The sequence below is a fragment of the Zosterops lateralis genome (genome assembly GCF_965231275.1).
Source record: "Zosterops lateralis genome assembly, chromosome: 1".
In the NCBI taxonomy this organism is placed as follows: domain Eukaryota; kingdom Metazoa; phylum Chordata; class Aves; order Passeriformes; family Zosteropidae; genus Zosterops; species Zosterops lateralis.
Genome location: NC_139762.1, coordinates 125996 through 153774, shown reverse-complemented (window position 1 = coordinate 153774; position 27779 = coordinate 125996). Strand labels below are relative to the sequence as shown.

Sequence of the window (27779 nt, the reverse complement as noted above, 5' to 3'; positions counted from 1 at the left end):
CTCCCACTGATGCAGTGGATCTGCGTTAAAGTTCTGCCTTAGCCCTTCCACTTCTCTACTCAATGTACTTCTCATGTGTGGAGTTGTTTTTTTTTTCACTTCCTTTTTTTTGCTCACAACTTCTTCCTCCTTCTTATTGTCAGTTCTCTGGCCTGAAAATGACCCAAGGGAACAGGGGCTGTTGGTCCACACAGACCATTGGTCCTCAGAGTCCTCCCAAGTGACCATGGTCCTCAGAGTCACACCCAGATTGCCACTGGTCCCCACAGTTCCCTCAGGTGACATTGGTCCTTGCAGTCCTCTCAAGTGATTACTGATCCTCACTTTCCCCTGACCTAGAGGACTTTGAAATTCTCATATGGCCACTGCTCCTCAATGATCCCACGGGTGACACTGGTCTTTGCGATCTCCCCTGAGGTGAAGGCTGCAACCCCCAAGCCATGCCGGGGTGAGTTGGGGTGGGGTGGACAGGGATGCAGTGCCTCTGGGGGCTGTACTGGGTGGGTGGGTGAGCAGCAGCAACCGCCGCACTGGGCTGGGGTGTGGTGCCTTAAGAGCCCTCTAAAAATGACAGGGTGGGGCGTGTTACTGTAAAGTCTCTTAGGGGATGTGAGCAAACACTTGCAGACACCCCCCTGGTACCAGGTGTTTGTGGGTGTGGTGCTGTAGGGTCTCTTGGGAGGTCATTCACATGAACAGTTTTCCTCAACATGTTTCCTCACTGGCGGCACCTGCTCTCCAGGTGTGCCCGGTCCCGTCAGTGCTGCAAGATGTTCCACTCTGCTTGGGAGAGGAATTGCCCTGTTTGCCCTGTGGGTGCCAAGGCTGCAGGGAGGCATGCCCACACCTAAGAGGTTCACCTGTCTGTCCCTATTCAGCAGGGGCTGGGAGAAGCTTGGTGTCACTCCTCTTGCAGCGAGGTGCTTGAGTCCTGTGATGCCCGCAGGTGACTGGCTGCTTGGGAAATGCAGTCCTCACCCCAGCATTGTGGTTTCCAGGTTCTGGCCAGGGGAGAACAAGCACTACTGGATTTGTGGTGGATATGGCCACAAGCCAGACAGGTTTTCTGGCCTGCACGTGGCTGCCAGACTTTTCCTGAGAAACTTTGCAGGGAGTTGTCTACTGAAACCAGACCTTTTGAAACTACATGTTCAAGTTAATTGGCAGCATGAACTACATGCCTTCCTGTGTGTGTGTGAATCCTGCTGTCTTTGATGGCTTCTTTTTTCTTCTTTATTAGGAACCTTGGGGTCACTTTACCCCCATGTGCACCCTTGCTTGTTTCCATGCAATATGTGAGAACATGTTCATAGATGCACAGGCACACATGTACTGTTTTTTCCCCATGCCTTTGTGCTTTCTGCAATTAGTGCCACTAATTCAGCAGTGTCTCAGCTTCTATACATGGCTGATCAAAACCTGACCCAGCCCCTTCGACTGCTAAGGAAAGGCTCATGATCTTAGTGAAAATATGAACGGTTTATTTCATTTCAGACGCATCTGCACCTCCCACACATTACACCAGAGTTCCAGTGTTACTCAGCACTTTGTAAAGCCATTTCTGGCCAGGTTCTGTTAGTCTGTGTGGAACAGTTCCATCTCAGCACAAATATTTCTGGAATGTGGTTAATAAAGGCAATTCTTAGGAAAAAGATATACCAGAAAGTGTCAGTAGAAGGGGACAGCTTTCCAGCTTGTGACAAAACTGTTACTGAAGCAGAACCAGGAGAATTTGCCAGTGGGCATTGAGGTGCCCTAGAGCATCAGTGGGTGGACTGGCCAGTGCCACAAGCTGAGAGATGATCATGTGTAACAAGTCAGGATGTCTCAGACATGATTTTGTGTCTGTTTAGGAAGTTCAAGTGAGTCAGAAGCTCAGGTTTGTCTTGCCACGTTTCTCTTGTGCATCTCTAAATCGAGTTAGTCTTGCAATTGGCAACATCCAGAACTTAGTTGAAGCAGAAGAAGTTGCTGTGAAGGCAGTCAGAGGGAATGGGGACTGTTGGCTCCCTTCTGAGCTAAGCTTCATTGCTCAGGATGGAGTTCCTGGAGTCTAATTCCTCTCTCTGCTGGTGCTTTCTGAAATGAGAGGAGGACAGCTGGATGCTGCATGGCAGAGCCCTTGTGGGAGGGCAGACAGCATCTGTCAGGGCCAAAGCAAGAGCTTTGCTGCTCAGTGCAGAAATCCCCATGGCATTTCCTCCCTCCTCTCTCACTGCTGCTCCATGGGGCAGACAGGGGCTCACCTTTGTCTCCACACCCAAAGCACCAACGTGGCAGCTATGGCCATGGCTACAAGCAGCCCGACCGTGAGCCCTGTGATCAGCACCACTTCTGAGTTCCCTGGCAAACATAGGGAGAAGCTGCCATGAACTTTCTGGAGTTTGCTCCAGCCTGTGGGGCAGGGTGGCTCAGGACCCCCATGGGTGGCACCTACCCCATGGGATGAGAAGGCTGCGGGTGCCCAGGCTCTGGTGGCGCACACGGCAGACATAGCTGTGCCCATCACGGGGGGCCACGGCCAGGACACTGCGGAGCTGGTAGGTGAGGTCAGCGTTGGGCAGGATGGGGCTGCTGTTGAGCGCTGTGCCTGGGGGCACCTCCTGGCCATCCCGCAGCCAGGCCACACTGATGGGATGGGGGTAGAAGCCGGTGACGTGGCAAATGAGCAGCAGCTGGTCTGGGCTGGGGGTGCGGGCAAAGACCGAGGCCACAGGCAGCTCTGGGGAATGAGAGCAAAGGCGTGGGGCAAGTTTGGTGGGGCACGGCTGGAGCCCCAGTGTGGGGGTGGCTGTTGCAGGGTCAGGGTGATCTCACCTTGTCTCTCCAGAGCTGCCCTCCCAAATTGGAGGAGCATCTTCATCACATCAACACAAGTTTCATTGAGCATGATTTCCATCACCTCAGTGAAGACAGTGGAGTTCTGGAAAAATGACTGGACATACCGTGAAAACTTGGTGTCCTGGGAGAGGGTCCAGGTGACATTCTTTGTGTTGAGGCTGAGGAAATCCTGACCATTGTAACCCATATAGACAAAGCTCTGGGAGGTTCTGTTGGGGTACAGCACGCAGCCTCCCATGAACTGGACCACAAAGGGGTCTGGTAGAGCAGAGAGGAGACAGAGGTTGCATGAGGGGCTGGGATTGCCTTTCTGCAGCCATGGTCAGTGTCTCCTATACAGCACCAGCACTGTCAGATCCTTCCCCACTTCCCAGCTGCTTTTCAGAAAGGGGATGCAGTGAAGACTGGGTACTCACAGGGGACGTCCATTTGCATGGCCACTGCATTGAATACATGGCTGAAATCATGCAAATGGTTCTTAATGATGTTCTCAATGGTGTCCCAGTCAGCTTGGGGCAGGGCTGGGTGCACCCAGGGTTGGCAGAAGTGGATGGACAATGTGTGCTTATCAAAATAACCAAGTTCAATGTCTTCCAGCAGGCCCAGCCCGTCTGTGTCTGCAAACGAGGTGTTCTGGAAGGTGTTGGTCTGGAGCAGCCGGATAGTGAAGGTCCCTACATGAGACAAGGGTTGACAGGGAGAAGATGGGACTGGGAGAAGAGGGCAAAGGAAAGTGGAGGAGCTGAGGGATGGGTCCTTGACGTTGCAGGGATCCATGGGCCCCCATAAGCCCCTTACAGCCTTTGCAGCCCCAGTTCCCATCCCATGCACCCACCTGGGGTGTCTGCATCCCTGCTGGGGAGGACATGTGGAGCCAGGGGACAAGGAGGGGTGAGAAAGCAAGTGCTCAAGGTGGGTGGGGAGCAGGAAGCCTCTCTATTATGGAGTCCCATGGAGATAGATGTGTATGAGCCAGGGGTCCCACTTACCCTCCAGGTTTGCCCATGTCCCACAGAGGAGGAGGAGGAGGGAGAGGAGGAGGGAGAGAAGGCAGCAGCAAGGGAACTGCATAGTTCCAGCAGTGAGGCCCAGAGTGTGCAGCTGCAGGAAGAATAGCCTCGTGGGAGATGCGGCCTCAGCTGTCTCCTCAGGCTGGCTCTGCCTGGGCAGCTCTGCTGATGCTAATAGCCCTGGCAGCCAATGGGGTTGGCACTGAGGTTTAGGGGAGGGCTCTGAGGTTCCCCCATGGAGTGAGCTGGGGCATCGTGAGTATGGCTGTGAGTGCTGGGGGAATTTGTGTGCAAGGACATTCCATTGCATGCAGGAGCCATACCTCATGGCTGCAGCAGCACCTTGACAATCGGGGTGATGTGTGTGAACTGAGTCCTCTGTTCTACCCTCCTATCAGGTGGACGTGTCACTTGGCCATGCACAGCATCCATTGCCCTGATAGGAATGTCCCTTCCTTGTGCCTGGCCTTTCTGGCCCTGCACAGAACACACAAATTGCCACCTGCTCTGAGCTGCCAGGTGGGCTCACAACTACCATGGCTGTTTTCCCCAGAGGGCAGGCAAGCCCTCTGCCCACCACAGGGCCTCATGCCTGGCCTCTCTGTGCCCCCAGGCTGTGCACTAGTCCTGTGCCTCTTTGTCACCTCCCAACCATCCCACAGCCAGGCCACAGATGGGCCACAGGTACATAAGGCAGTGATGTGGCAAGCCTGCAGGAGAGCTGAGCCACGGCCTTGGAAAGTTCTGAGGGGTGAGAGAGTGAAGGAGAAAAGCTGATGGTAATATCCCTTGACCCTCAGCACTGCTGGTTTCATCCTGGGGAAGGGACTTCCCCGAGTTGAGGTGATGAGTACCTTCAGCCTGGACCACAGCTGTGGGGCCAGGGATGGCTGCAGGAAGAGCTGGAGGAAGCAGTCCTGCAGGAGCTGTTCTTGGGATGCAAGAAGTGAAGGGACTAGAACACTGCTGGTCCCCAAGGGGAAAGGCAGGCTGCAGGGCCTGGAAAGGACTGTTTTCCACTGATAGTCATCAGACTCCTGCAGCAGTGGCAGTTGGCTGGACAGGATCTTCAAGCTGGGATTAGGGATGGGACCCCACCATCAAGCCCATTCCAGGGAGTTGCAGTGGATGTGCAATTTCCCCCTTTCCACAGAGCTCTATCCATGCCATGGGGCCTGGGAGCTGCCTCTCTGCTTCCCTGCACCCCACAGTGTAGGGGAGCCTGAACTCTGCCCTAAACACCCTCACACAGGGGAGGGCCTGAGGATCAGCTGCAGCCTGGCAACTCCCCTTTCCTTCCCACCAGCTTTGGTGAGGAACCCAGTCCCCCTCCCCAAGACCCCCCTGTGCATGGGAACAGAAATGGTGGGAGCCGTCCCCGTGCTCTGTTCAAATTGGCAGAAGTGTCCAGTGCTGGAGGGACAACATGGTGACCAGAGCCAGCTTCACCACACAACGTCCCATATCCACTGCTCCTCCCTGACCTGCAGTTTCTCTCCACCTTTCCTGGGGGTGCCAATGTTGAGGGCAAAGGCAGAGCTGAAATCACAGGTGTGGACAAGTCTGAGGTGGGGTGCCCTGATAACAACCAAACACAACAGGGGCAGAGGTATCCATGTTGGTATATGACCCTTCCAAGCACAACTGGGACCAGGTGTCACCACTCCATGTCACCATTTTTGGTGTCTCCAGCTGCAGAGACATGGAGAAGGCCTCTATGGGACTGCTGCTGCTGTAGGCTGAGCTCCAGCACCCCATGACACTGAGTCAGACACGGGGACAAAAGGACACCAAACCACTTCCTTTCCATGGAGCTGTCCCCAGAGAGAAGTACGGATGCTGTGGTGGCCTGGTAGGCCTAGAAATGACACCAACTTCCCCAGCAGCATGACGCAAGGGATGTCCAGCTATGGCACTGCACGGTCAATTCCCTCCCACTAGTCCCAGCCCTGGAGGAGAGCGTTTGGCTGTCAGGATGGCAAAGCGCAGCCATGGGGCAGCCAGGGAGGGAAGAGACAAGGGGACTTTTGTCTCTGCCATCCTGTGAGGATGTCCCCATGGTCTTGTCCCCATGGTCTCCCCTGAGATGAGTGCTGGTCACTTTGTGCTGAGCAGCTGAGAGGCCGTTTGCAGCCCTCTGTCTTGTGCAGGTGCATGTGACACTCCCGGTGTCTGAGTTGCTCACAGGACAGGACCAGGCACCCGGCTTGTGCAGGCTGTCACAATGTCACAACCCCCTCAGAAATTCCTCCAGCTGTCTCCCACTGATGCAGTGGATCTGCGTTAAAGTTCTGCCTTAGCCCTTCCACTCCTCTACTCAATGTACTTCTCATGTGTGGAGTTGTTTTTTTTCACTTCCTTTTTTTTGCTCACAACTTCTTCCTCCTTCTTATTGTCAGTTCTCTGGCCTGAAAATGACCCAAGGGAACAGGGGGCTGTTGGTGCACACAGACCATTGGTCCTCAGAGTCCTCTCAAGTGACCATGGTCCTCAGAGTCACACCCAGATTGCCACTGGTCCCCACAGTTCCCTCAGGTGACATTGGTCCTTGCAGTCCTCTCAAGTGATTACTGATCCTCACTTTTCCCCTGACCTAGAGGACTTTGAAATTCTCATATGGCCACTGCTCCTCAATGATCCCATGGGTGACACTAATCTTTGCAATCTCCCCTGAGGTGAAGGCTGCAACCCCCAAGCCATGCCGGGCTGAGTTGCGGTGGGGTGGACAGGGATGCAGTGCCTCTGGGGGCTGGACTGGGTGGGTGGTTGTGCAGCAACCGCCGCACTGGGCTGGGGTGAAATGCTTTAAGAGCCCTCTAAAAATGCCTGTGTGAGGCATGTTACTGTAAAGTCTCTTAGGGGATGTGAGCAAACACTTGCAGACACCCCCCTGGTACCAGGTGGTTGTGGGTGTGGTGCTGTAGGGTCTCTTGGGAGGTCATTCACATGAACAGTTTTCCTCAACATGTTTCCTCACTGGCGGCACCTGCTCTCCAGGTGTGCCCGGTCCCGTCAGTGCTGCAGGATGTTCCACTCTGCTTGGGAGAGGAATTGCCCTGTTTGCCCTGTGGGTGCCAAGGCTGCAGGGAGGCATGCCCACACCTAAGAGGTTCACCTGTCTGTCCCTATTCAGCAGGGGCTGGGAGAAGCTTGGTGTCACTCCTCTTGCAGCGAGGTGCTTGAGTCCTGTGATGCCCGCAGGTGACTCTGGCTGTTTGGGAAATGCAGTCCTCACCCCAGCATTGTGGTTTCCAGGTTCTGGCCAGGGGAGAACAAGCATTATTGGATTTGTGGTGGATATGGCCACAAGCCAGCCAGGTTTTCTGATTTGCACGTGGCTGCCAGACTTTTCCTGAGAAACTTTGCAGGGAGTTGTCTACTGAAACCAGACCTTTTGAAACTACATGTCCAAGTTATTTTGGAGCATGAACTACATGCCTTCCTGTGTGTGTGTGAACTCTGCTGTCTTTGATGGCTTCTTTTTTCTTCTTTATTAGGAGCCTTGGGGTCACTTTACCCCCATGTGCACCCCTGCTTGTTTCCATGCAATATGTGAGAACATGTTCATAGATGCACAGGCACACATGTACTGTTTTTTCCCCATGCCTTTGTGCTTTCTGCAATTAGTGCCACTAATTTAGCCGTGTTTCAGCTTCTATACATGGCTGATCAAAACCTGACCCAGCCCCTTCGACTGCTAAGGAAAGGCTCATGATCTTAGTGAAAATATGAACGGTTTATTTCATTTCAGACGCATCTGCACCTCCCACACATTACACCAGAGTTCCAGTGTTACTCAGCACTTTGTAAAGCCATTTCTGGCCAGGTTCTGTTAATCTGTGTGGAACAGTTCCATCTCAGCACAAATATTTCTGGAATGTGGTTAATAAAGGCAATTCTTAGGAAAAAGATATACCAGAAAGTGTCAGTAGAAGGGGCTAGCTTTCCAACTTGTGACAAAACTGTTACTGAAGCAGAACCAGGAGAATTTGCCAGTGGGCATTGAGGTGCCCTAGAGCATCAGTGGGTGGACTGGCCAGTGCCACAAGCTGAGAGATGATCATGTGTAACAAGTGAGGAGGTCTCTTACTTGAATTTGTGTCTGTTTAGAAAAGTCAAGTGAGTCAAAACCTCAGGTTTGTCTTGCCAGGTTTCTCTTGTGCATCTCTGAATCGAGTTCGTCTTGCAACTGGCAACACCCAGAACTTAGCTGAGGCAGAAGAAGTTGCTGTGAAGGCAGTCAGAGGGAATGGGGACTGTTGGCTCCCTTCTGAGCTAAGCTTCGTTGCTCAGGATGGAGTTCCTGGACTCTGATTCCTCCATCTGCTGGTGCTTTCTGAAATGAGAGGAGGACAGCTGGATGCTGCATGGCAGAGCCCTTGTGGGAGGGCAGACAGCATCTGTCAGGGCCAAAGCAAGAGCTTTGCTGCTCAGTGCAGAAATCCCCATGGCATTTCCTCCCTCCTCTCTCACTGCTGCTCCATGGGGCAGACAGGGGCTCACCTTTGTCTCCACACCCAAAGCACCAACGTGGCAGCTATGGCCATGGCTGCAAGCAGCCCGACTGTGAGCCCTGTGATCAGCACCACTTCTGAGTTCCCTGGCAAACATAGGGAGAAGCTGCCATGAACTTTCTGGAGTTTGCTCCAGCTTGTGGGGCAGGGTGGCTCAGGACCCCCGTGGGTGGCACCTACCCCATGGGATGAGAAGGCTGCGGGTGCCCAGGCTCTGGTGGCGCACACGGCAGACATAGCTGTGCCCATCACGGGGGGCCACGGCCAGGACACTGCGGAGCTGGTAGGTGAGGTCAGCGTTGGGCAGGATGGGGCTGCTGTTGAGTGCCGGGCCTGGGGGCACCTCCTGGCCATCCCGCAGCCAGGCCACGCTGATGGGATGGGGGTAGAAGTTGGTGACGTGGCAAATGAGCAGCAGCTGGTCTGGGCTGGGGGTGCGGGCGAAGACCGAGGCCACAGGCAGCTCTGGGGAATGAGAGCAAAGGCATGAGGCAAGTTTGGTAGGACACGGCTGGGCCCCAGTGGGGTGCCTCTTGAAGGGTCAGGGTTGACTCACCTTGTCTCTCCAGAGCTGCCCTCCCAAATTGGAGGAGCATCTTCATCTCATCGACACAAGTTTGATTGAACATGATTTCCAGTGTCTCAGTGAAGGCGGTGTCGTTCTGGAGAAGTGATTTGACATACCGTGAAAACTTGGTGTCCTGGGAGAGGGTCCAGGTGACATTCTTTGTGTTGAGGCTGAACAAATCCTGACCATTGTAACCCGCATAGACAAAGCCCTGGGAGGTTCTGTTGGGGTACAGCACGCAGCCTGCCATGCACTGAACCACAAAGGGGTCTGGTGGAGCAGAGAGGAGACAGAGGTTGCATGAGGGGCTGGGATTGTCTTCCTGCAGCCATGGTCAGTGTCTCCTATACAGCACCAGCACTGTCAGATCCTTCCCCACTTCCCAGCTGCTTTTCAGAAAGGGGATGCAGTGAAGACTGGGTACTCACAGGGGACATCCATTTGCATGGCCACTGCATTGATCACACGGTTAAACTGGTGCATAAAGATCTTTATCAGGTTTTCAATGGTGTCCCAGTCAGCTTGGGGCAGGGCTGGGCGCACCCAGGGCTGGCAGAAGTGGATGGACGATGTGTGTTTATCAAAATAACCAAGTCTGATGTCCTCCAGCAGGCCCAGCCCGTCTGTGTCTGCAAACGAGGTGTTCTGGAAGGTGGTGGTCTGCAGCAGCCGGATAGTGAAGGTCCCTGCATGAGACAAGGGTTGACAGGGAGAAGATGGGACTGGGAGAAGAAGGCTGAGGAAAGTGAAGGAGCTGAGGGATGGGTCCTTGAGGTGTCAGGGATCCATGGGGCCCCCATAAGCCCCTTACAGCCTTTGCAGCCCCAGTTCCCATCCCATGCACCCACCTGGGGTGTCTGCATCCCTGCTGGGGACGAGGTGTGGAGCCAGGGGACAAGGAAGAGTGAGGAAGCAAGTGCCCAAACTGAGCAGGGAGCAGGAAGCCTCTCTCCTGTGGAGTCCCACGGAGATAGATGTGTATGAGCCAGGGGTCCCACTTACCCTCCAGGTTTGCCCATGTCCCACAGAGGAGGCGGAGGAGGAGGGAGAGGAGGAGGCAGAGAAGGCAGCAGCAAGGGGACTGCATAGTTCCAGCAGTGAGGCCCAGAGTGTGCAGCAGCAGGAAGAATAGACTCGTGGGAGATGTGGCCTCAGCTGTCTCCTCAGGCTGGCTCTGCCTGGGCAGCTCTGCTGATGCTAATGGCCCTGGCAGCCAATGGGGCTGGCACTGAGGTTTAGGGGAGGGCTCTGAGGTTCCCCCATGGAGTGAGCTGGGGCATTCTGAGTATGGCTGTGAGTGCTGGGGGAATTTGTGTGCAAGGACATTCCATTGCATGCAGGAGCCATACCTCATGGCTGCAGCAGCACCTTGACAATCGGGGTGATGTGGGTGAACTGAATCCTCTGTTCTACCCCCCTGTCAGGTGGACGTGTCACTTACTCATGCACAGCATCCGTTGCCCTGATAGGAATGTCCCTTCCTTGTGCCTGGCCTTTCTGGCCCTGCATAGAACACACAAAGTGCCACCTGCTCTGAGCTGCCAGGTGGGCTCACAACTACCATGGCTGTTTTCCCCAGAGGGCAGGCAAGCCCTCTGCCCACCACAGGGCCTCATGCCTGGCCTCTCTGTGCCCCCAGGCTGTGCACTAGTCCTGTGCCTCTTTGTCACCTCCCAACCATCCCACAGCCAGGCCACTGATGGGCCACAGGTACATAAGGCAGTGATGTGGCAAGCCTGCAGGAGAGCTGGGCCATGGCCTTGGAAAGTTCTGATGGGTAAGAAAGTGAAGGAGAGAAACTGATGGTAATATCCCTTGACCCTCAGCACTGCTGGTATCATCCTGGGGAAGGGACATTCCAGGTCTGAGGTGATGAGTACCTTCAGCCTGGACCACAGCTGTGGGGCCAGGGATGGCTGCAGGAAGAGCTGGAGGAAGCAGTCCTGCAGGAGCTGTTCTTGGGGGGCAAGAAGTGAAGGGACTAGAACAGTGCTGGTCCCCAAGGGGAAAGGATAGGCTGCAGGGCCTGGAAAGGACTGTTTTCCACTGATAGTCATCAGACTCCTGCAGCAGTGTCAGTTGGCTGGACAGGATCTTCAAACTGGGATTGGGGATGGGACCCCACCATCAAGCCCATCCCAGGGAGTTGCAGTGGATGTGCAATTTCCCCCTTTCCACAGAGCTCTATCCATGCCATGGGGCCTGGGAGCTGCCTCTCTGCTTCCCTGCACCCCACAGTGTAGGGGAGCCTGAACTCTGCCCAAAACACTGCCACAGGGGAGGGCCTGAGGCTCAGCTGCAGCCTGGCAACTCCCCTTTCCTTCCCACCAGCTTTGGTGAGGAATCTGGTCCCCCTTCCCAGACCCCCCTGTGCATGGGAACAGAAATGGTGGGAGCCATTCCCCTGCTCTGTTCAAATTGGCACCAGTGTCCAGTGCTGGAGGGACAACATGGTGACCAAAGCCAGCCTCACCACACAACGTCCCATATCCACTGCTCCTCCCTGACCTGCAGTTTCTCTCCCCCTTTCCTGGGGGTGCCAATGTTGAGGGCAAAGGCAGAGCTGAAATCACAGGTGTGGACAAGTCTGAGGTGAGGTGTCCTGATAACAACCAAACACGACAGGGACAGAGGTATCCATGTTGGTATGGACCCTTCCAAGCACAACTGGGACCAGGTGTCACCACTCCATGTCACCATTTTTGGTGTCTCCAGCTGCAGAGACATGGAGAATGCCCCTATGGGACTGCTGCTGCTGCTGCAGGCTGAGCTCCAGCACCCCATGACACTGAGTCAGACACGGGGACAAAGTGACACTAAACCTCTTCCTTTCCATGGAGCTGTCCCCGGAGAGAAGTAGGGATGCTGTGGTGGCCTGGTAGGCCCAGATATGACACCAACTTCCCCAGTAGCATGACGCAGGGGATGTCCAGGTATGCCACTGCAAGGTCACTTCCCTCCCACTAGTCCTAGCCCTGGAGGAGAGCGTTTGGCTGTCAGGATGGCAAAGTGCAGCCATGGGGCAGCCAGGGAGGGAAGAGACAAGGGGGCTTTTGTTTCTGCCATCCTGTGACGTGATCAGTTGTCCCCATGGTCTCCCCTGAGATGACCACTGGTCACTTTGTGCTGAGCAGCTGAGAGGCCATTTGCAGCCCTGTGTCCTGTGAAGGTGCATGTGACAAAACTCAACATGCAGTCCCCTCTGAGGGGGGTGAGGTCCAGTGTACACAATCCACTTATATCTAGTCATAGTTCATTTCTCCTTAGTGGTGGAAATAGCCACTAGATACATATTTGCTAAATCTCACAAACTCCAGAGGAGCAAAGACAAACCCAAAGTGGAGGGGTACTCCCCCCTTTCATGATGGCATCCAGCACAGGCAACCATGTTTAGGGAGAAAAAGGGAAAATAGAGTCAGCCTTCCCCCTACTTATCCCTCCATCAGCAAAGGCAGCTGGCACATTCCAGCAGGTGATGCTCAGCAAACAGCTAGAACTCATGGAGAGATTTTGTCTTTGTTGTGGCAGAGAACAGCAAGGCAAGGCAAGGCAGGTGGGCTGGGGTGACCAGGTGCCTCCTTGCCTCAGCTGGGCACTGCTGGCAAGCTACGGGCAACTCGGACTGGAGCAAGGCCACTCTTCTTTGTGGCACAGAGCTGCTGACAAACATCCCTGGTACTTGCATTGAGGCAGTCCAAGGTGCAAAACAGTAACAAAAGGGAGGGGAAAAAAGAAAAACCAACAGAAAAACCCAACGCAAAGATTCTGCCTTGAGCAGAGATCACAAGGCAAGAGGGGTCTACCTGAGAGACCCCTGACTTTAAAAGGAACCCCAGCAACCCCTGTCCCTCGAGTGTCACCTTCCAGCCATGGTGCTGGAACTTAAAGAGACAGTAACAATTTTGGGCGCAGATAGATATTGGACTGCAATAACATCTTGGGTAACCCAGGACACATGCTCATTTGAAGTAGACCAATTTGGCTTCCTTCCTGCCCTTTCCCAGGCTCAGCTCCCCCTCAGACTTCTCTTCTCCTGCTCATTACAGCAGCAAGTCACACTCGATGCCACCAGCCAAGCACAGGGTACAGGGTCTGTGCACAGTGTGGCCTCTTGCTCTGCCTGTGCTCCCACCCGGCTTCTCTGCAGATTTCAGCCCCTGCAGGGGTGGGAGGGGATGGCCCTGGCTGGCAGGTGACCCCCAATCCTGCTGCCCACTCCCACTCCCTCAGGGAGACAGGGGAGAAAGGTAAATGTGAGAAAACACTCATGGGTCAAGATACAAACGGTTTAACAAGGGAAAGAAACTCTCTCGGGAAACACTTCATCAGATCACACTGTGGCCAAGGCTGGCAGGGAACTCTGGAGACAACTGGGCCCGAGCCTTTGCCCAGGCAGAATCACCTACAGCCAGCTGCCCAGCTCAGGGGGTGGTTCAAGAATCATAGATCATTTTAAAAGGATAAGCATGGTGGCAAAAAGCTGCCTGAGTGTGGCCTTGGCATGTCTGAAATCTTCAATTCCAACCTCATCCCATTACATATTGAATGCATAAATAATTGTCCAAGTTGTAGTGTAGTGGCAATATCTAATGCAAAATATTTATCCATCATTTTGACCTTTTTAATGCTGTGAAGCATAGTACTGGAATCCATCTAATACTAGAAACTGCTGCTTCTTCTTGAAGAGATGGAGTATCTTCTGCATGGGTAAGTCTGATTAAAATAACACAGAGTTCCAAGCTGATGCTTGTTTTATTAGAATACCACATAACATGAAATTCACAATTTATGACAGTTAAGGATCAAAATGTTAAAGTTTCTTGCTCTATTCTCAAACCTCTAAGATGTGAAGAAAAACCCAACATGTTGTTCTAACCCAACATCTTCAGAACGTTATCTTGAAAATGTTAGCAAAGTAGAATTTAATTTAAAGCATTTAATAGCTGAGACAAGAAATGTGAAAAGCTGAATTACAGAAGAAACAATGCAACCCTATATTCATACTACAAATCTACCTTTCCACAACAATTACTACTTCCAGGTAATTTTTTTCCACCGAAAAGATGTTGTAGTGGCGAAAAGATGATGCTGGGGAAACAATAACAACAAGAAGAGCACATTAGACTTAAAATACTTTTCTGAAAACTGGGAAAAAGCTAATTTCTGTCCAACTGAAAGACACTACACCGGTACAAAACAATACAGAGGGAAACTGAAAAAATAGAGGAAACAATGGATGACTTGTGCACTAATGGTCTGGTCTCAGTCATTAAAGGAATGGTGCACATTACAATTCACAAGGAGTTTTATTTTTAAGAAAACTAACAAAAACCAGCAGCTGCCAATATCCAACTGGTGCTGTGCAGTGATGGACAGCACTCACAGGATCCAGCCTCAGCAGCATGGAGAACTCCTTTGGGCAGCCAGCAGGTGTCTGCACAGTGACACTGATTTCCATTTAGAATGGTGCCTTTGGGAGTCAGAGTTACAAATCCAGATTTGCTCAGTGGCCAAAGAAAGGTCCCATGCACCTTAATGGGGCCAAAGGTCCATCTGGGAAGACCCTTTTAGCTGGCACTTCTCAGCTGAGAAAAGCCACTTTGTATAAGGGCTGTGATGGAGGTTCAGTGACCCTCTCTCATCAGGAGTTTTTCCCAAAGACAGTTCAGAAGAGGAACATTTAGTGGGAATGCTGCCCCTTAGCATGAGATAAAATGACATCCCTTTTTCTTGCCTTGGCAGACTTTGGTTTAACCACAGAAAAGATGTCTCCATCCTTCAAAATGATGGAGAACAACCTGGCACTGCCAGAATCAGCCTTTGACACAGGCTTGGACAGAGCCAGGACTGCCTCTGCTCATCAGTGCAGGATTAGTACCTTCTCCAGAACTGTGAAGGACCTCTTCCTTCTGACTTCACGTTTCCTTTCTTTCCTGTTTGGTCCATTTGCTGCAGCAGCTGCACTGCACCCTCAGCCTGACTGGCTACTCTTTTTTGTTCAAGGGGAAATTCCACAGGTTCCCCTGTAAGAAACAGCAGCAAGAACAAGACCCCAACCCTGCTCTCTACCCACTCCCTGCGTACCCAGGGGATTGAAACTCAGTGGAATCCAGGAACTCCTTACTCACAGAAACTCGGCTGGTCACAGTCTTTAGTAAGGGATGCTGGGCTAAACTCAAGCTCATTAGCTTTGGAGGAATTCTAAAAGGAAAAGGAGCCCAAGAACTGTTACATAATGCTAAATTCTATTGCACAGGGATTTTTGTTAGCTTGCTTCCTGAAAGTACTAAAAAGCAAGTTCTACACTCTTTGTTGTGTGGTTTCATTTGGGGATTTTTTTTCTGCTACAGTGAGGACTTTCTTCACCTCAGGTATTTTTACACCTCCCTCGTCAGGACATAGCATAAAGCTGTAATTAATTTAGAAGACTTCAGCATACCAGACAGTAAACTAATGGTAGCTGTGGAATAGGCAGAGATTTCAAAAAACACGAACAGGAGAGCTGTGGGAAACGACAGCCTCTGGACAATGCAGGCCCTGGATATCAGCCCTTCCAAGACACAGTCCTGGGACACAGACTTAACTCGGAAGGGACAAAAATGAAAAGTGCCATAAGCAAGAGGTGGGCCAGGAATACCCATTAGGAAGGTAATCAACAACACAAAGTACCACAAAAGCCAAAATAAGCATACAAAACCACAACAAAATCAGCAGGTAGGCTTCTCTATGAGAGTAAACCCTAAAACAATGACAGGTCCTGATGGTGTTTCCCTTGCACTAATCTCAGAACCATTTAGGTTGGAAAAGCCTTGTAAGATTGAGTCCTACTACTAACACAGCACTGCCAAGGCCATCACTAAACCATATCCCCCTCCAAATGCCACATCTAAGCTCAGGTTAACACAAAATTCCAAACATCTGATGGCCTGAGATCTTTGCAGTTTAGCCTGAGAGCATTAGCTAAGTTAGGAAAATTCTCTGGAGTGACAGGCTGAGCGTCTCTTTCTTTCTTTGACTTTCACTAGTGCACTGTGTAAGTGGAAAGACATGCAGGTTTGACCATATTCATCCTGGCCAGATGTCACAGGCCTGAGAGCCATTTGGATGACAGCTGAAAGTGCAATCCACTGAATAGCCATGTGCCTGTGCCACTTCTTTGCTCCTCATTCCGGATCCAACATCCCAAAGTCAATCCCACAAGTACTATGTAGACAGATTTCCTTCCTATTTAACAAGACCCTTCCCTTCTTGAGAAGCATTATAAAACACTGGGTGGATTTGAAACCAAAGCCATACAGTGTTGATCAGCTGAGAAAGAGCCTTGGAAGAATGACCAGAAAAACTCAAAAAAGTACAGGAGCTACTGACATGTTTTTATCCGAAACCTAAACATTTCATTTGTTCTCCTAACCTTCAAAACATTGCAAATTTGGTACTGATAACAATTTATTTTGAGTTTCTATTTCAGAACAAAATTCAGTTAATGTACATTCGTATTTTGCAAAAATTGTTCCTGCTTATACACTGAACACCAAGAAAGGATTCAGGACTAAAACAATCACTGGGAGGTCAGCCAGAGAATTATGCTCAACAGTTTTAAACAAAGTATTTTTTTTAGGACATTCTATCTTCCCCATTTTCAGAGGACTGACAAGGAACATAAGTAGCAGGAATGCAGAGACAGAAAAATTCCTTAGGGGAATTTGGACACTTCCTTGAAGGAATTTGAATTATTCTTCATTAATTCACTTCAGACACTTACCTATATTGAAAATAAACCTACCCTGAGCTCTCATTACATAAAAACTTCTCAAATTAGCATAACTTTGCTGTTTATGACACAATACCTAGGGAACTACTGAATTACTCAGCAATATCAACCTCACAGACTCTTCCAGTGAAGAAAACACTGGACAACTAGGCCAGTCAGGCTTGCAGAAAATCCATGGAACTGAAGGCAGGGCTCTCAGGTCCTGATACAGGACTGCTTTCCAAGCCCAGCGGAACTGCCAGAAGAACTTCCCTCCCCTTGGATGATTCTATGGGAGAATTCGGTGCTACTTTACACTGATTAACTCCGAGTGGTAGAGAACTCTAGCACTGCCTAAAGGCATATATTCTGCTTCTCAAGAATACTTAGAACATAAATTAAACAATGAAACAAAACCAAATGCACAACTTACAAGCTCATCACTGCCCTTCTTTACTTCTTTACCTGCAACAGAGGTATAAAACTTGGTGACTATTTAGACTGGACTTTCTTTAACCAACTGAAAAATAGATTTTTGTATTGCACTTCCTCTTCCAGGAGCAAGATAAACTACTGTGAAACAGTCTGGACCTGCATATGATATACTGAAATAGAAAATGTTCAAATACAGCTCTTTCTGAACCAGAATTCCTAGATATGAAGACCAGATATCAATGGGATGGGACAATTGCTTGTCTTAAAGAAGTCAAAGGTGTCTTCAGAAGAGACGGGCCTGAAGAAGAGTCAGCATCTCGCTGTGCTTTGGGCACCAGATGGACGATGCAAGGACATCTGGATCACAGCCTCTAGAGAATACTGGCCTGCTGTAGGACGTATGGGATTCACACATATTTCCTTGAGGAAAAATCTCCACCAAAAGAAATCTGAGACATCAAGTCTGAAAGTAACAGTGCCTCACACTGTTCTTAATTTTAGAACAGCAATGCTGCACAACTATCTGGATAGGACAGTTAAATACTGGAGCAGGTGTACAGGGAAGTGAGTGAACTCTCCATGGTTAGAAGTTTTTACATCCAAACATGGGATGTTTGACAGGGAATGCAAATAGGCGAGACTAAGAAATTACTAATTGGCCATTTTATAAAGATCCCATTATCTGCTAAACAGCCATTAAAAAAAACCCCAGGAACTTTTTTCAGACCCTGATAATCAGAACAAGAAATAGTAAGAATACTCAGTTTTCAAAACAGGGGAGTTTAAATGTAGAATCCCACAGAGGTTTTAGCTGTGGCCTGAGGTTGTTCAGAGAATTCATAGAAAACCTGCAAAAAGACACTATTGAGGTGAAAATGCTTGTTTATTATACAAAAAACATTATTACTATCATTATTTTTTCTACAAAAATCCATTATATCTTTAGGAAAACAGGAACAAAGACTATGATGTTCTATGTCAACAAATACAGTCGAGCACAAGGAAGAAAAGCCTCATATACATGTATGTGCTGGCTCCAGTCCAATGACTGACATTAAAAAATGAAGGTCGGGAGCCACTGGGCATGGCTACATAAAAATACCAGCTAAAGAGTCAGCAGTGGTTGGAAAGACAAAGGGGAATCCAGGGAATTTCAGAAAAGCAGTATGAGACAATAAAGAACACCCTGTTATGCGCTGTTTAAACTCACAGTACAGTCATCCCACATGCAGTTTTCCTCTCTCTGATTCAGATATAGTAGGTGAAGGAAAAGAGAAAAGCAAGATATAGATCACAGATGTTTCCAGAAATTACCCAAACATAATCACAGTGACTTACCACAAGATACATTTCGCTGAAATGGGTTCGATTCTAGATACAACGTACAAATGTAGGGATAAGGCACAAGATGGACATTCTCATGTTTGAATTTCATCTTTGATACTCGCTCCCATTTACTCAAATCTGAGAAAAATGGTAAGACTTAAAAACACAACACTAACATTTCAAAGGAGCATGAGTCCTGAAGACCACGTCTTCGAAAGCCTCAAAAGTCACAGCACACTGCAAATGTGCACAGGGGAGCAAATACAACCTGTCACTATGAACTTGTGAAACTGCACCAGTAATACACTACAGGAAACACTTTATCCAGGTTTACTTATCCACACTGTCCCATTAATAGTGTTCTATTCACACCTGTATTAATAGTGCTCTGTTGCCTTAACTGTGTTTAGCTTCAGTGACACCCTCCTGCAAAGAAACATGCCAGGCTCTTCTAAACCTATAAATGGAAAAACCCCTCAGCAGTCTTCCTAATTAGAAAGGAATTATTTTAAATTTTCATTTAAAATTTGAAAAAGATTTGGATTCATGGAAAAAGGATAATTGACATGACAACCACCACAGTTACAGCCATTCCTTCATGTGAGTGCAGTTCTGACATCCAGGAGCTTCTGCTTGGAAGAACAAATGGTGCTAGACATAAGTCTCCTCACACACCTCTGATCTCAGGGAGAAACACATGAAATGAATACTGTTAGTCCACATTTGGTAACAGAAAGTAACATCCCAGGGACAGAAGATGATGAAACATTGATACAATCGGTTCCTTTAAGGACTGAAATTGCCTGGTTTTTTGGCTTGAAGGACGCATAGCTGGTGATTAACAGTCACTCTACAGAGAGAAGCCTGACACACCAATGGTAAAACAGCTCCTCCTGCCAGGCCTCTGAGCTCACAGTTCTCTTCCAGGCCCAGTGATGGCTAAGCATGTGGGTGGACTTAAAAGTTCTAGAAATACAAGTCTGTGAACCAAACACTCCTCAACACACAGGCAGAACTGGCTGAGCTTTAGAGAAGCAAATCAATAATGCTGGTTGGGTTGGGTGCCTCCTGTATAATGATGCTCTTGGCCACCTAATCTTGACTCTAACAGGAATGAGCTGCTGTCGTATGTACCTGCTTTGGACAGAGAAAGAGGATGGACTCATTCCTGCCTGCTACTGGGAGGCATAATGCAGTTCTCTAAGACAGGAGGGGAATGCCTTGGAGGTGTTCATTACTCCGGGGCACTCAGAATCACTGGAGGTGATGCCAGATCTGATCCAAAAGCTGACACACCTTTAGGACTGGAAAATGCTAACATTTAACTGAATTACTTTTCTCTTCAACAAAAGCCTCAGGAGAATAGCTTCTTAACCCCCTACACAACAGCAACTACAACAGAAATATTAACGGTTACCCTATTTTTTATCAAATTATCATTGATTTAAATTAATAATCTGCAGAATATGTAGCAGACATGACTAAATTCTGTCCAGTTGCACAAGCCAGAAGAAAAAAAAATAAGGCCAGTCTTGATGCACTGCGATGAAAAAACACCTAGAAAGCGGAGGAGCCCGTAGTACAGCTGCTACCTAGAATAATCCAGTCTGAAATGCCTCAGCACTTCCATATCAAAAGTGAAATCCCAGGAAACTACGCTCCTCAAAACCTGTGCATGCCAATAGTTAAGTATCAGCTTCTATATGACTATGCTGTGCAATTGCACAGAGCTTTGACAGTCTGTGGACAGCAGGCCAGATTGACAGCAGCTTAATGCCTCTGCAAACTTCAGGGAAGACAGAAAGGATCTGCTGACAGGTCCCACAGGAGCAAGGGGCATGAGCACAATAAGGTGAATACTGTGCTGATGACATTTGCTTCATATTTGTTTTTAGGCTTCAAAGACATACACTGAAGAGGGGACCAGGATAACTGGGTGACAATCTTGCAGGCTTTGTGGATTCAAAAGCCTTTCCGGACTTCCAATTATCTTAGCTCAACTGCTGCTCCTTGTAATGTTCACTCTGTGAGGTGCTTTTTGCTTCTTTTGGCCATCTCTGTGGAGACATGAGCACAGACTCCCATCCTCCCTCCATCCCCAAAGGCTCATGGTGGTTTAACCTTGAGGGACCTCACAAGAACAACACGGTGAGTATCCCTGCCCATGGGCCAGCACTGCTGGGCCTGTAAGGAGTGCTTTATGTCCTACAAACCTTTGGGAACAATGCACCAGCTGTGCTTGGTGGGCTTTATATACACCTGGCATTTTATATTCACCTTCATTTGCTCTGGCTAAACCTAATTTGGATGAAAACACTACAAAACACTCTTGTCACATCAGTTCTCTGGCAAAGGCATCATCTGCGGTGTCCACAATACCTTCAGCCAATGTCAAACTGCAAAGATCAAAGCAGTACTGCTCCAGCTAAAGAGCTGCACACTCCTACACAAAAATGTTGACTTATGCAATGCCCAACAGATACAAGTCATTGAATCTTTTATGACTAGGAAAGAAAGGATACATGGAAAGACAGTGAAGTGGTCTGTAGAAAATGGATGTAAATCATCAAGATTTCCAAGGATTACTCGAATCGCTTCCTGGAGAGGCCAAAAAAATAAACAAAGGAAAAATATTAAAAACGTAGTCACAATTCCACTGTCAAATACACTTTCAAAGCTTGGGAAAAAATTTACATTACTTTACTGTTTGCATGAATCCTGGAAAACCAGCTTCCAGATATTCTGCTTCTCCTACTCCCTTTCTTCTCCCAGCTCCCTCCCACCATTTTAGAGTACACTGCACTGACTCATAGAAATTTAGGTGAATGAGTATCTTAATCTTGAATTAACATAGAAGTAGTATCATAGAACATGGAGGTGTGCTTTTAAATTTAAGAAGTTTTAAATTTAAGGAGTGTCATTTTATTTTTCCAGCAAAACACGCACAGCATTTACCTACTCCTCTTTCTCTGCACAGTGACCCAAATCAGTTACAAGGGAACTGCAGTTGAGCCCCAACAAACTCCAACTCTACAAACACAAAACTTTTTCTAGTAATACCTTTCAGTATTTTCAAAAGTGAAAAAAAAATTGTAAGTTTTCATATCAATTAAAATCAGCACATTTTCTGCAGTAGAGTTTTGAATGCTATGACTATACTCTGAAGATTTTTAGAAATTAAGTAATAGGAAGGAGCATTTTTAAGCAGGCAGTATATTTGTCTCAAGTTCTTAGTAATGGCAGAGGTTTTCTTCTGTCTCAGGAAGAAGAAGACAACAACACAAGTCATCAATTGTGACCATCGATTTGTGCTTGGACACAAAACAATGGCATCATTAAAAGAACACCCATTGGTTCCACAGTTTCAAGGAAAGCATGTGCAATTTAGCATTAGATTAGCCTCCATCCAGCCAGCTCACCAGCACTGCCGCAGCTCCTGAAAAACCAAGAGGGATTAACAGGTAGCCAAGCCTGACAACTTGAAAGCAGTGGTCAGTTCCGAGGTTGAGACTGAAATCCTGGGAAAGAGCTCCTGCAAGAATGACTCTGAAGAGGAATCAGACATGAACTGAGGGTGACTAGCTCATCAAACAGGAGTTTTCATTTGTCCAATTTTAACAGTCAGTAGTTTCTTTGGAATATTTCAAACAAAAGCATGACTCTTCTACACTGAATTTTGCCTGTTGAAGATTTTTCATTTCTATAATATTTTTTTCATGCTCAGACTCTCCAGGGAAGTTCCCCATTACTCACACTTGAAATGCTGCATTTGACAAAATGTTCTCAATCCCATACCAGGCACATGATTTGTTCAGTCTAACACCCATCAGAGGTCCTGTGGGCTTGCCTCAGCTCCTACCTCTGATTCCTTGGCTGCACTTTCAGTGAGACTGAGATTGGGAGAGCTGTGAAACAAAGAGAGAGGTGGAATCATCCCAGCCAAAATGCAACGAAGCTACATTTAATGTAAGAAATTAAATAATATATTATATAAAAATATAACTCCCACTGAACAGGAAAAACCCCTAAACTTAGCAGGTAGATTAATTCCTAATCTATTACTCTTAAAAAACGTCCCTGATTCACAAGGATTGTTCCGTGTGAATTTTCTACCTACTTGTGTTTTGTGTTTTAACATCTTATATTAACTCTCTGCCACATGCAGACAACAAACAGCAGGCTGATTTCTTGGCTTTAACACACATACCTGTTGAAGCTGCCATACCGGATTTTAAATTTGTACACATGCCTGCCAGCATGAAGAAATCTTGTTTCGGGCAATGGGTAAGTGAACGGTTTCAGCGACATCTGTCTCTCTCTGACCGCCGGACTAGGAGAGCACGAGAGTCAAAGGTTAATTCCTAAAATCCCTCACCACATCTCGTTCTGTCATATGAAAAGACCACGCAGTTTTTCCTCCAGGGGACATTTGCAGGGAGAACTCTCCTACCAAAGGGCCGATCTGAGCGCCCCTCTCAACGGCGCCGTGTTTTCGAGCAGGATGCCAGGACAGACCCGGAGCAGACGGCCACCTCGCCTTCAGCTGCGCCGCCCCGCAACCGTCTCTGCCGAGGCCGGCGGAGCTTTCCCGGCCCCGCGCCCCGCGCCTGGCACCCCCCCCCACAGCCCGGCCCGGCCCGGCCCAGCCCCAGCCCCGGCCCCGGCCCCAGCCCCAGCCCCAGCCCCAGCCCCAGCCCCAGCCCCAGCCCAGCCCCGGCCCCGGCCCCAGCTCCAGCCCGTTCCTCCCGCAGAGCCCGGCGGGGCGGGGCCGGGGCCAGAGGCGAGGGAGGCCCCGCCCGGGGCGGATCCCGCAGCCCCCGGGAGCGCCTCGCTCCTCACGGCCGCAGCCCGTCCCCGGTGCCCCCGGGCCGAGGCGGAGAGCCCGGGCCCGCTGGAGCCCGGCCGGGCGGCGCCGCGGACACCGGCCCGTCGTGCGGCCCGCCGGAGGCGAGATGCCGCCGCCCTCCCGGGGTCGGGCCGGCCCGAGAGGCCTCCGGACGGCTCCGGCGCCCGCCGGCCCCGCTCCGCTCCGCGCCCGCCGCTCCCGCCGCACACACCGAGCCCTCGCCTGCGGCCGGGGCTGCGGAGCGAGCGGAGCCGAGTGCCGCTTGGCCGAGCGCGGCCGAACCGCGCCGGACGGAGCCGAATCGAGGCGAGCTCGGCCCGAGCCCGCCGAGCCCGGCTGCAGGTAGGGAGGGGCCCGTGGGCCGGGGCGCGCAGCCCCTCTCCTCTGAGGGGGAGCGGGGCAGGAAGGGCCGGGGGGGCTGCCGGGCTCGGCCGGGGCCGGGCCGCTGAGGTCTTTCCTTTTCCCGCAGCGTTCGTATCCAGGGACGGACGGAGCCTCCCCTGCCACCCACTCGGTGAGATGAAGTCCAGTTCCTAGAAGCAGCTGCATGATGGTGCCCCTCAGCATCGGTAAAGACATGAGGTAGAGAATAATTCAGCAGCTGCGGAACAATTTTAAATTGATTTTCACCCTCTTTTGGTTTAAATGAAAAGCAAAATGAGCTTTGGGAGTCAGGAAGTAAATTGATGCATTGCTTTCATGCACAAGCGGGAAATTGGTGAATACGGGGAAATGATGCTCAAGCAGGCAGATAACACAAGGGAAAACACAGTTTCATCAACAGCTCTGACCTTCACTAGCGACTCTGAGCCCAGCATTCTGGGGGCATCTCAGCAGGAAGGATGATATCTTGTTTGAGCAAATAGGAATCCTACTGCTCTACTGCCAGATAAAGTGATCTCAAAGGCTGGAATTCAATTTGGTGTTTTTTTTTTTTTTTTTTTTTTTTTTTTTTTTTTTTTTTTTTTTTAAGTGTCTTAGCAACACTGCGCTTCCTGATACAGCATTCCAGGTATGACCTGAGGGTATCTGCCTTCCCCTCGTTACAACACTGGAGGAAATGCAGAGGGGGAAAGGCTTGCAGATGTAGTTCATTGAGTCTAATCCACAGCCACCTTTAATGATGTGTGCCTGTCTTTCCAACATTTTCGTGTCCAAGAAGACCAATACATTTTATACACCACATTTTTGTGCTCAGTATTCCATTGATAGGAATAAACAAGGGAAAAAAACCTGGTTTCATTCCCCTTCTCTAAAAAAATTATCATATGGTTTCTTCCAGCTGTACTATAGAGAACTGAGATATTTCATATATTCCATGCAGAACTATGCAAATTAATGCCTAAGATGTTTAAGCACTTAGGAATTTTATTCCATTTTGTTTCAAAACAATTCTAGTAAACAACCTCAGATATTTTTTGTTTAAGTAAAACACGCAGTAAGCTCTTAAGGTGAGTTTTGGGCACAAGAAGTTGGCTGAGATTGCTTTTTTTGTCACAGTGACATGGCAGTGCTCTCTGGTGAGCAATTACAGTATCTCCAAGTCCTGGCTGCTTCTGAGGAGAATCTGTGCCAAGGCAGGGGAAGGTACTTGGGAATTCTGAGTATTTGTTTGTCTATGCTCTGATAAATGTATTAAATCAACTTGAGTGTAATACTTGAAAAACAGTGAATATTGCCAAAGTGATAATTTAACGATGTGGTTGTATTTTTGATTTAAAGAAAATGTTGTTTTTCTGTAATTTCTAGGGGATTATTATGAATTTTCCCTAGACAGGTAGTACCACCTTGCTCTGTCTTGTTAAGAAACCCCCGTGTTCTTCAGTCAGTTTTGCTTTCATGGGCCTTCTGTGTTAGAAAAACAATTTGTTTCTTTTCAATATTTGTCCGACCACCCACCCAAATTTTTGCTTCCTTCTCCCGCTGTTATATATCTAGGTGTGACTTGTTTGAATCTCTTACAAACAACTTTTCTGGTTTATCTTTCCTTTCTGCAGGATTTCTGTGGAGGAGAAAAGCCTCAGATGGGGAATGCTTGAAGATCTACCAGAAACATTTCAACACTGGGCAGAAGTTCTCAGAGAGAAGCTACTGTCGTATCAAAGGCAGGCAGATGATTACTGTAATTTCTGTCTGAGAGGTAAATTCATTCAGGTTAGGCTTTTAATTTCTTGTGTATTTAATTTTTCAGTATGTAGCTGAAAAGGCCAAGAGGTATGTTGTTGTCTTAATCCATACCATAATCCATCAACAAAATACTGAAATATCTGCATCAGACAGGAGACAACAATTTTGAAGAAGTTAGAAGTAAAACCAGACCTTTGCAAATATTTGTTCTTGTCCTATATACACCCTAGAAACCGTATACATTAAAATCATATTTTAGCAACAGTAGGGTATTGTAATTTGCTGTATTCACAGAAGACATAAAAGCAATTACCAAATAGATTTTCAATACATTTTGGTATTTGATAAAGGTCTGCGTTATATATGCAAGAAGATGATTTTTAATGTTAATGCCATTTTATATCACAATTATTTTATTTTGAGGAGTAATTGATTAAAATTGTGATTTATCAGGGGTTTTACAGTTAGGAGCTGTAATTTAACCAGAAGTGTGGTAATTACAGATAGATCCCAAGCTGCATGTTATCGGCTTATGATTAGTTTCTTTGAATAGCAGATTATGAGACATACTTGGTTCGTTATGTATGGCCATTCAAAATATCCTAGCATTAAATATAGATAGTAATGTTACTACTGTCCCACCATGCTTGTGCAACTGTGGTCATCATCAAACCTAAAATAAATACAGAATTTCTGCTCATAATCATTTATGGATTAAAAACTGTGAAGTACTTGTGTCCCTTCAGGGTATAATTCTCTGTGTCTCCTCAGACCTGCTGGTTTGCAGTAGAGTTTGAGCACATTTTGCTGCCTTGGTTCTTAGTACCTGGAAATCCATGGATTGCTGGATGATTCTTATAGGTTCTCCTCTTTTGTAGGAGCTGCAGGTGAGGTCAGTATTTTGCGGGAGGCAAAGCTGCCGAGGACAAGGAACATGGAGCATCTGGGGACTTCTCCCACCTGAGTTTCTCCTGGAGCGTGCTGCGTGTCATGCTGGATGTTTAACCTGGCTTTGGGGTGTTCTCCTGCAGTCCCAGCTCCAACTGCTGCCCCTGAGCCGAGGCCTTGCTGTGTCCCAGCACTAAACCCGGCAGGTGGGTCCTGCTTTTCCAGCCCTCGAATCCCACGGGCAATCCCAGATTCCCGGAGCTCCCCTGGGCACAGCCTGGACTCGCTCCCTGGGAGCTGCACTTCAGTCTGCCTGAACCAAGGACCTCCTGTTTGAAACTTTATTCCTGTTGTTTTTCCTCTTGCAGGTAGTTGGCAAAAAAGAAGAGAGCCAGTAGGAAGTGAAGCCACAGGAAGGCCTTATCCCAGTCCAAGGTTCCCACTTTTCTCTCTGACTCCTGGATAAATGCCTGATCATAACCAGAGACTGTCCATTTGATTTCCTGCCTTTTCCAATAAATCATTGCGTTCAGCTGGTTTGTGTTCCTGGTGTCATCCTTCTCTTCCTCCTCTTTGTAAAATCTCTTCCTGGATTTGTAAATAGAATTGCTGTCTTTTGCTGAGTTGGATTTTGTTATTCCAGGAATTGTTCCTGCTCTTTTGTTCCACTGAAACTTCCCAACTCTGCTGAGAGTTTCAGCAGTTTGATTTCCTGCCATTTCCAAGAAATTGGTGCTTTCAGCTGGAGTTCCTGGTGTCATTTTCCTCCATATGCCAATTCTTCATGCTAATTGGAATTTTGGTAGTTTGTAAGGCACATTTCTAAGGCAATTTACCAAATTAAGGTTGGTAAATGAGGAGTTGTTGAGCACCATATCCACAGAATTCTGTGAATTCCTAGGAAAACTAGTGTTGCTAAGTGTTTGATTGCCATAATTCATCTCTTTGTAAAGTTAAATTTACTGCATTTTTAATTACAGAAATTCCATTAAAACCTAAATCCTGGCCTAGTTGCTATTCCTTGGACACAATGGGGTGGTTCTTTCGTGCCTTGGCACATTTGGATGCTCATCCAAACTGAGTTTCCCGCTAAATTAGCATTTGTTTCCAAGCAAAACTGGGAATTGTCTAGAAAACCTTATTTTCTGGGAAGAACTGGGTTTTCCCTATCCCTGCATAATCCAGGATGCTCCCAGAGCTGTATTAGGCACTGGCCTGAGGGGAGAACTGCATTTGTTTAATTTCATATTTTATTTTAATTATTATTTTACTTTTTATTCTTAGTGATTTTTGTATTTTTTTCATGCTCTTTTATCTTATTGTTTTCTTTTTTGCTTTTTTGTTTTTTTGTAATTTAAAGGTTTTATATTTTATATCTTCTATTTTTATATTTTTGACCTGATTTTTAAACTCTTTTAATTTTTCTTTTTTATTATTTTTAACTATTTTAATTGCTTTTAAAGTTAATTTTCTT

General features: G+C 48.4%; 3 protein-coding genes and 1 long non-coding RNA gene across 6 annotated transcripts; 1 reads left to right on the top strand and 3 right to left on the bottom strand.

Annotated features, from left to right (window-relative positions):
• The first annotated feature begins 173 nt into the window (after nt 1-173).
• LOC310917974 lies at nt 174-26837 on the top strand. 3 transcript variants are annotated; one of them, XR_014591537.1, is made up of 4 exons: nt 174-448; nt 25288-25430; nt 26296-26511; nt 26674-26837. It is a non-coding gene; the product is annotated as an uncharacterized lncRNA (long non-coding RNA). The 3 variants fall into 3 exon arrangements; XR_014591538.1 differs by having other exon boundaries at nt 25288-25444; XR_014591539.1 differs by lacking the exon at nt 174-448 and adding an exon at nt 23770-23872 and having other exon boundaries at nt 25288-25444.
• On the bottom strand, nt 2186-3276 carry LOC310915578 (T-cell surface glycoprotein CD1b-1-like; the record flags this gene model as incomplete). The annotated part of the gene is made up of 4 exons (XM_083872557.1): nt 2186-2343; nt 2438-2722; nt 2818-3099; nt 3258-3276. 4 exons carry the CDS (start codon nt 3274-3276, stop codon nt 2243-2245), a joined length of 687 nt encoding a protein of 228 aa, XP_083728683.1. The 3' UTR covers nt 2186-2242.
• On the bottom strand, nt 8055-10020 carry LOC310919704 (antigen-presenting glycoprotein CD1d-like; the record flags this gene model as incomplete). The annotated part of the gene is made up of 6 exons (XM_083879166.1): nt 8055-8187; nt 8355-8451; nt 8546-8830; nt 8922-9203; nt 9362-9619; nt 9936-10020. 6 exons carry the CDS (start codon nt 10018-10020, stop codon nt 8127-8129), a joined length of 1068 nt encoding a protein of 355 aa, XP_083735292.1. The 3' UTR covers nt 8055-8126.
• Nucleotides 15054-22752, bottom strand: LOC310907440 (membrane-anchored junction protein-like; the record flags this gene model as incomplete). The annotated part of the gene is made up of 7 exons (XM_083857654.1): nt 15054-15134; nt 17117-17148; nt 18457-18582; nt 20967-21121; nt 21864-21880; nt 22304-22349; nt 22670-22752. 7 exons carry the CDS (start codon nt 22750-22752, stop codon nt 15054-15056), a joined length of 540 nt encoding a protein of 179 aa, XP_083713780.1.
• Nucleotides 26838-27779: the final 942 nt, after the last annotated feature.